Below are 8,351 nucleotides of genomic sequence, written 5' to 3' on the forward strand. Positions count from 1 at the left end.
TAAATGGGCATCCGAGTCCATGAGGATGGATTGGGAATGGCCAGGGAGTCAAAAACTGCCCGATGAGGCTGGGAGCTGGGGCGGGTGGCCAGGATGATGGGCGGATGCGCGAACAGCCCTTGTCTGTCTGGAGGAATAGGGGCAGGAGAGCTGTTCACTGCAGTAAATCAGCACATGTCAAATCTAGGTGCTTGAAAAAAAAGTTGTAATTTTAGGTGCACGGCATCAATAAAAGCCTCTAAAAAGGTCAGGCTGCTGATGCCTTGGTCCATCTGCCTCCCCCCACATCTGTGTATGCAGGCAGAGAGAGCTGACACAACGGGCTGTGCCGATGCTGGCACGTTGGGAGCAGAACTTCTGTTAGCTCGGGCAGTGCTTCAAGACAACAGAATTTCACATATGGGCTCAGTCCGTCAGAAAACGCAGCCGATGAAAACATAAAACAGCTTTGCCATGTTAAATTTGCTAAAGGTGGTGTTCGGAGCTGGGGAGTGAGGGGAGAAATGGTGCATGGGGAGACAAGTGGGAACGGAGGATTGTTTTCTGCAAAGGTGGGAACCATCAGCAGATGGGCGAGGAAGAGTGGGAATGGGGGGGCCAAACTCAGCTGAAGGGGGGCAAGGGGAAATTCGGGTTTAGAGTGAGCAAAAGGGCTCAGTTTAGAAGGCTGCCTCGAAAAGTAAGGCCTAAGGAAAGAGAATAAGGCTTTGGTGCTAGACGTGTGCCGCAGGAATCTCTGGGGCACAGTTGGAATGTGCCCTCTGCGTTGTCTCTGCCATTGCTTTGAGAAAGGAGACTGAGTGGTAGATCAAGGGTAAATAACTGCTGGAGCGATGCCGTGGGGATACTTGGAGTAATGGCTGCTTTCTCACAATTCCCCCCCAGGCTCAGATAGATACCTTGGATCTCGAGACGTCTCGCGGCTGAGCAGCCGCGACCCCTCGTCCTGGACAGTGGAGGAGGTGATGCAGTTCATACGGGAATCGGATCCACAGCTGGGACCCCACGCTGACCTCTTTCGAAAACATGTAAGTATGTTTGTATATGTATATATACGTATGTGTGTGTGTATATTATATATGGGAGGGGGCAGATCATCACACAAGGAAAATCTAGGAGAGTCAGAAGAACGGCAGCACTTCGTACCAGCTGGAGTTTTGTGCTAAGAAAAACGTCCTCATAAATCCTGCTCGTATCGTGTTCAGGCTTGGGATCCTCTTACTTAGAAATCGTCGAGGGGAAGACATCGCAGCCCACCTAACGCTCCAAGCACCACCACCTTTGTGCATATGGAGACCTCAGCTCTTAGTTGGATTTGAAACCTAGCACTGAAAACACAAACCCCTGTTCATCCTGGAGTCTTAATATTCACCTCATAACAAATTTCTCCTGGCAAGAAGCATGTTCCAAGTGGAATTCATTGAGTGCATTGCTGCTAAACGCACATCCCCCCCCTCCCCGTTTCCTATAAAGAGGATTCTCCTAAGGCTCTGGCTCTTGTGCATGTCTTTCAGTGTAAAATAGCTGCAGACATACAGCATGGAGTTTGTACAATTAAAGCTACAAAAATTTTGGCAGCTCCATGTCCTGATTGCTGCCAGGCAGTTCGTCTTCCCTCTGCCTTTTGATTAATTCCATGTTATACCTGTTGGTGCTCATGAAGTCAGAAGAGCAGTAGGAGAAAATACCTGCCTTCCCCAGGCAGGAGAGGCAGATGGGATGCTTCTTAATCTGTGCTGGGCTGAGACAACACTCTCTTTTTTTTTTTTAATTAGTTCTATTTTAGAACCACCAGTAATTGAAAAATGTTTTGTTTTAATTATGCAAGAGAGTGCTCAGCTCTGCTAAGGGATGAAAGTCCTCTGTATTTGCAATCCTGAGGAAGAACTTCGCTTTCATCTGAAGAAGGGAAAAGCAGAACGAACCTGGTACTGGAGATCTTACCAAGTGTGAGACCTAACTGAGCATCGACATAGGACAGGATTTTCTGTTGTTCAAGGTTGTGACTTTTATTTTTCATTTGTAAGTAAGTCCATTAACGTTTTCTTCATGGAAAACTGTCCGCTGCAAAACTCTGGGCCAAGCCTGGACCAGGTCAAGGAAAGGAGTGCTGCAAGGGACTGAAATCTTGCACTCACAGATGCTAAGTACAAAGCTGCTGTCTGTTTATTTTGAGCTTTGTGATCCCTGCCCTCCTGAGCTTCAGTGAGGGACTCATCTGGCTCAGCTGTAAAGCATCAGATACTTTTGAAAGCTGTGATGTTGAAATCAGCCCAGCTGGAGATGAGATGCTCCACCCTTGCTCTGCCAGCTCCTGGGACTTAGGAACTCCAGAAATTTGCTTTGCACACAGTGGCAGTCTTTTTGGGTTTACGAGGTTTGGACCCTTGCCTCCTTCTTCAACCTTGACTTCAGGGCTGTGTGTGTCATGGCAGGACTGCTGTCAGGGTCAACACATCCTGTGCTGGGAGATCTCTCCTGCAGCGGGATGACGATGCTCTTGAGTGAGACTGCTCCCTTGCACTGCCACTGCCTCAACCGTTCCCCTGTCAGGGAAACCCCCCTCTTTTCCTTCCTCCATGCTTCCTCCTTCAGGATTTGCTGACCAGCTGGACATGGCTCCTGGGTGTGTATCACCCAGCAGATTTCCCACCGCCACACAAGGGTCTGGGGCTGAACCCCCATGCTGCAGGCAGGGCGGGATGCCTGTGCTGGGATGCTGCAGTTATGTGCAACCCACCTCCACTGTCGAGCAGTGCTCTCGCACCTAGCCATGCTGCTTCAGCCCTCGTCATTTTGGGCACGGCCTGGCTCAGCAGCCAGGATTAGGGCTTACAGGTGTAGTCACCAGTGCTGTTGTTTCCCCCTCCTTGCAGGAGATCGATGGGAAAGCCCTTCTCTTGCTACGGAGTGACATGATGATGAAGTACATGGGGCTGAAGCTGGGGCCAGCCCTGAAGCTCACTTACCACATCGACAAGCTAAAGCAAGGCAAGTTCTGAGAGGACACTTGGCAGGACGGATCCTGGAAGCTCCGCTCCTGGCCATCCATACCCGCGCTCACCTGCTGACAGGTACGCATGCACACACACCCATTTACGCCGCAGACGGACACCACGCCGACACCCCGGCCCCGCTGCAGGGGTCCAGCTGCCTGCCCGCCCCTGCGCCAGCAGCCAGGCCCCAGCGGGCGCTCGGGAGGAGGCTGGCACACAGTTGGCCCCGTCCCTTCGCACTGGACTCGAGTCATGGGCATCCTGTTGGAAGCGGAGGGTCTCTCCCTGCTGCCCAGCTGGCGCTTCTCCGCAGGCTCCTGGTCCTGCTTCCCTGGGATGGAGCAGCGGCTCCGGGTAGAGCCCGTGGGGACAGGGCACTCACGCCGGCTCCTCTCCCTCTCGCTGTGGTTCGTGCACTCCCAGTCTCACCTGCTTGGGGCGGCCCTCGGCTCCCATCCCCTCAGAGGGGCGGTGGGCCAGGGGGGCTGGACACTTTGCGCTTCACCAGGCAGCCTGGCTGCGAGGGGGACGGTGACCCTGACCCACGCTCAGCCCCCGTATCACCGTGCCGAGCTCAGAGCAACGACTGCCCCCGTGCCCATCTTCCATGCCTTGGGGGAGCCCATCCGCCTGTCCCGGGGGCCGCTCACCTCCCAAGCTCTGCCAGCTCCTCAGCTCCCAGCCTTTCTCCAGCTGGGGACGCCGGGCCGGGAATGGAGGCCTTTGTATTTATTTCTGACTGGGGAGGCTGTGGGGCGGCACACGGCGCTGTCCAGGAGTGTGGAGCGAGCTGTGGGAGAGCTGAGAAGCGTGGCTGGGTCTGGCATACCCGTGGCAAGGATGGGCCTGGGTCGGCATCAGAGACTGGCTGGATGCTGCAGGACTCGACTGATCCTTCTCTCCTTTTTTTTTTTTTTGGGTATTTTTTTTTTTTTTTTTTTTTTTTTTTTTTTTTATAAGGAGTTGTCTGTTTAAAATGATGAAATGATTTTTCTACCTGTTGCTGAACTTGCAACTCTTGGCGATTTTTAGCCAGAGATGCCAAGGTTCATCTTCCCAGGGGCCCTCCTGGTCCTCTGGTGTTTTGGTCCGTCCCAGCTCAGCGTGTGCGAGAGGGTGTTGGGTCTGGCAAGTCAGAGGATCCTGGTGCGGTGACCTGCCCTTGCGTTGCTCTTCCTGCGAGGGCACCTGTTTGTTTCAGACAGTCTAATGTATTTATTTTTGATGGCACTTGAGCAGTAACCCGCTGTCCTACGCATGTTACTGCAGCTGCAAAAGGAGTATCAGAGCGGAGGCCGCCCAGCCGTGCCGCCCTGTCCTCTGGGCAGCGGCTGCCAGGCTCGGGGCTGTCTGGGGGGACAGGGGCTGTGTGGTCCCCTGGAGCATCACCTCCCCCGGCCTGGGAGGAGCTGGGGAAGGGCTGATGGGGAGAGGCGCAGCGGAGGCGAGGGCTGTCCCAGGCGTGTGCCCACGCATGCACCCACAGCACGCTCCCACACACGCTTCCTTTCTGCAATGACCAAAGGGCTGGGACGGAGATCTCCACCGCAAGCACTTCTTTCTTCTCCTGCCTTTAGCTCACCCTCTGTGCATCCAGAGCAACGTCTCGCACCCTCTTCCCACCAGCCTCGAGGGCCCTGGCCAGCAGCAGAATGGGCGCCCTGGTGAACAACCCTCCAGTCTCTTGCACTGGGTCAGGTTTACCCCTAAGGGGAAAAGTTGCAAAAAAACAAAAAAACAAAACCCAAACCCCAAAGTAATAAAAAGGCTTTTTGTTGTACAGCAAAGTCTGTGCTGCAGTCCCTGCTGCGGTCCCTGCTGCTGCCCCGGTGTGGTCGGAGGGAGGTGGGGCTCTGGCCACTCGCAGAGCCCCGTCACGCACAGCATCAGCCCCGGGATGGCCCTCGTTTTTACCTGACGCTGATCCTGCTGGCCCACTACAGACAGGTCCCCGTGCGGGGTCAGCCAGTGCTTTCCTCTGCACTTATTTTACGTTGATTTGTTTATAAATAAAAGGATAACTAAGTTCCTCCTTGCTGGTTGTGTGTGCACTGATGGGAGTGCTTGGCTGGGCCCCTGGCAGTGTCTCCCTGCGGGCACCTGCCATGGGGGACCCTGGGGAGCACGGGGACAGGGCATGGGGTGTTGCTTCAGGACAAACCCCTGGCTGCTCCTGCCCTGCTCCTCTGGTGCTGTTTGTGGGGGAGCTGGGCCAGACCTGGGCTGAGAAAAGCAAAATGACACAAGCGAACTGGTGATGCAGTGAACGCAGGCTCATTAGTGACAATAGCAAGGTGCATTGGCTTCTGCCCGATCTCTGCTCAGCCCCTCTGACACCCCCCCAGGCTCCTGCTCTTTGCAGCTCTGCCTCTCAAAAGCCTCCAGCCTTGCTTGGTCCCGCCCAAAGCAGCTGTTTGCTGCTCCCCAGGAGCATCCCCACGGCAGGGCCCTGCACTGCATCACACAAACGGTGGAGGGGCTCCGTCGCTACACGAACACGGCTACCTTTCCAGTGCTGGCTCGGAGCCCTCCGGCATCACCAGTTCCTGGTCCAGGAGTGCGGCTGCTCTCAGGGATGTGCGGGATTGGCAGTGGTGCAGGCAGAGGGTTTCGCAATTCTTTGTTCCTGCCTGGAGCTTGTGGGGGGTGTTGGGACAGTGAGCAGCCCCCAGCTGCAGCCCCTGAACTCATTACTGTGCAAACACACCTCAAATCTGCACATCTGCCCTGTGACAGTGCCCTGAGGCAGGTAACAGCAGGTGGGCAAACACCACCCACAGCCAGATGGTGGGCACAAGTCCGGGGGAAGGGGGGGGGGCAGCTGAGCCCCCCATGTTGCTCGCCAACACAGACCATTGCCATGACCATGGACCCCACACTTGGGTGGCTGCAGGTCAGCCAGGAGCCCCTGTGAGCTGTTGGGGCCACTCCATCCCACAGGGAGGGGGCTGGTGGCATGGGCTGGGCAACATAGAGGGGCCAGAGACCAAGGGGGCTCAGCCAGGCCCCACACCATGCTAAGGGCACCTGCACCCACAGCACACCCTGGGGTGCTCTGCGCGTGTCGCTGGGTTCAGCAGGGCTGGCCTTCCAGCAGCACCACGACGAGGTGGGGACAAAGTCAAGGTGGGTCTCACCTTCATGTGCCGTGAGCCTGGGGTTTGTGTCCTGGCTCGAGATGCACCTGGAGCACCTTGTGACATCTGCTCAGGGGCTGGTGGTGAAGATGCTGGTGGTTGGAGAAGGCAGGTGAGAGGCACCCGGCCCCAGGGAGGGCAGTGAGGTGGGTGCTGCTGGGGAGAAGAGGTCTTGGCTGGAGGTCCTGCACCACGTGCGGTGGGAGAAGCACCCCAGGTCTCTCCTGCAGCCTTGGCTCTGCTGCCTTGAGGCATGCTGGGCACCGCACGACCTCTGTTCAGGTGTCTCTGGCCCAAACCTGCCCCTTGGACCACTTGTCAGCCGTGTGGTGCTCCCAGCCCCGGCTGATGGGGACCTGGGGCTCCGCCATGCCAGCCCTGCCCCCCACAGCCAGCATCTCCTCCCACGGCAGCTGCGGGAGTGAGGGTGTCTCTGCCCCCAGCGCCGCAGAGCCTGGGTGGCAGCTGCATCCCTCCCCCTTTTGGGCTGGAAGGGGCTGAGCTGTTGAGGCACGGTGGTGCCTGAGCCAGGTCTCACAGCGACCACACTCCCACACCCCCAGGCCGAGCCCCAAGGAGGCCCATTTTATTTGTAAAATTTCACTGCATCATCCTTCTTTTAAATGCTCCTTTCTGTTGCGGCCCCAGCCCAGGAGGTAGAATGCAGCAGCTAAGGGTGGGCGTCAAAGCGGAGAACAGCTGCCACCCTGGGGCACCTGCCCCAGCCCTGCCAGGGCATACAGGACAGCAGGGGGCTGCCTCCTCCCTGTCCCACCACAGCAGGAGCCAGGAGCCCAGCTCGGGGGGGGGCTTTACCAACACGGCCACGAGTCGGGCTGTGGAGACAGCCACGTCCTCCCTTAGGGCAAGAGGAGAGAGGTGGGCTGGCACCCGGTGCCCAGGGATGGCTGCAGCATTTGTCCCCGGGGGGAGCCAAGCCCTCCTCCCCACCGAGCAGCTCCCAGGGAGCGGCCACAACTCTTGATGACCGTGATAATTAACAGCGACTGAGGAAAACACACGGCCGTCCCTCGCGGGAGTGGAGCACCCAGGTCCCTGCAGGCTGCAGGCAGGACACAGCTGGGGGAGGGCAGGGAGAGCCCGGCCACTGCGCTTGGCCACCGTGCTCGGCTGGCGCGAAGCGAGATGAGGAGTGAGGGGAGAAAGTGCTTCCCTGCTCCCCGCCAGACCCCAGGGCAGCGGTCAGCACCCGCAGGGTGCCCCGGGCCCTGCACCCAGACGAGGGCAGCCCCGGGACACTTGTCCCCAGGGCAGCTTTGGGCCGGGGGAAGCTGGTGATTTCACCTGCAGCCGAGGCCCCATGCGGCTCTGGCCATCCCCGTGTTCCCGCCAGCCCTCAGTGGGCACCAGGCATGCAGCCCTCCCCGCTGTGGAGGAAGAGGCAGCAAACCACCCAACAGGCAGCTTGCAGCATAAATCAATTAAAAACTCATTTTTCTACCCTGCAGAGGCTGTAGGCTCAGTCCAGGTTCCCCAGATTTTTCTCCAGTGCTGGGGGGAAGCCTCGTAATTTCAGCCAGACTTTGGAAATACATGTCTAAAACCCACTGAAGTGCAGCTAACAAACTTTTTCTAGCTTACAATGGTTTGATTCAAAATTAGACAGTATTATACTTTAGTCCTTTTCCTCCCTCTGAGCTATGGAAGTAATATAGCAAGCTCTTGGCTAGTTACTCATTTTATTACAAATAAGCATTTAATAACCGACTCAGTTGCACAGTTTGGGCCAAAACAAAAACATTTCAGAAGAAAGAAAACAAAGTTGTGCTACAGATAAGGAATGGTCTCACACTGCTGGAGGACCAGCCATTTCATGGCTGGGGTTTGTTCAGTACAGAGAGCATCACGACTCAGTTGCTCATTTTTGCAGAACTTCGTGCACACACGAAGAATGCTCAAAGCTTTCCAGGCTAAAAGCAGCTTTACAGCGTGTGTTTAAAATAACTGAGGAACAAAGCAAGAGGGGCTGTGGAAAAAATCACTTAAGAGACAGGACAGTGTTTATTCAAGTTTGGCATCAGACAACACAGGAGTTAGTACTCAGCCAGGCTCAAGACGTTCAGCTTTCTCCAAACTTTAATGAAGAGATCTGAACATATGACACTTCAGACAACTGAGACACTTTCTTCCTTTCTTCTAAATTACCAAAGACCAAAAACTCTGTTGCTTACACTGCAGCAGGAGGCTGGGGGGGGGG

The 8,351-nt window shown here is 56.1% G+C and overlaps 1 protein-coding gene across 6 annotated transcripts in view; it reads left to right on the top strand.

Annotated features, from left to right (window-relative positions):
- Window positions 1-3,918, top strand: part of SCMH1 (sex comb on midleg homolog 1 (Drosophila)) — a 57,801-nt gene extending 53,883 nt beyond the window's left edge. For all 6 annotated transcript variants that reach the window (XM_010576251.1, XM_010576254.1, XM_010576256.1 and 3 more), the window contains 2 exons: window positions 886-1,028; window positions 2,877-3,918. In XM_010576251.1, coding sequence (XP_010574553.1) covers window positions 886-1,028; window positions 2,877-3,002 — 269 coding nt within the window. In that variant the 3' untranslated portion in view covers window positions 3,003-3,918. The remainder of the gene's footprint in view (window positions 1-885; window positions 1,029-2,876) is intronic.
- The last annotated feature ends 4,433 nt before the right edge of the window (window positions 3,919-8,351 follow it).

Source organism: Haliaeetus leucocephalus, unplaced genomic scaffold (assembly GCF_000737465.1).
Source record: "Haliaeetus leucocephalus isolate CR32 unplaced genomic scaffold, Haliaeetus_leucocephalus-4.0 Scaffold517, whole genome shotgun sequence".
Classification (NCBI taxonomy): Eukaryota; Metazoa; Chordata; class Aves; order Accipitriformes; family Accipitridae; genus Haliaeetus; species Haliaeetus leucocephalus.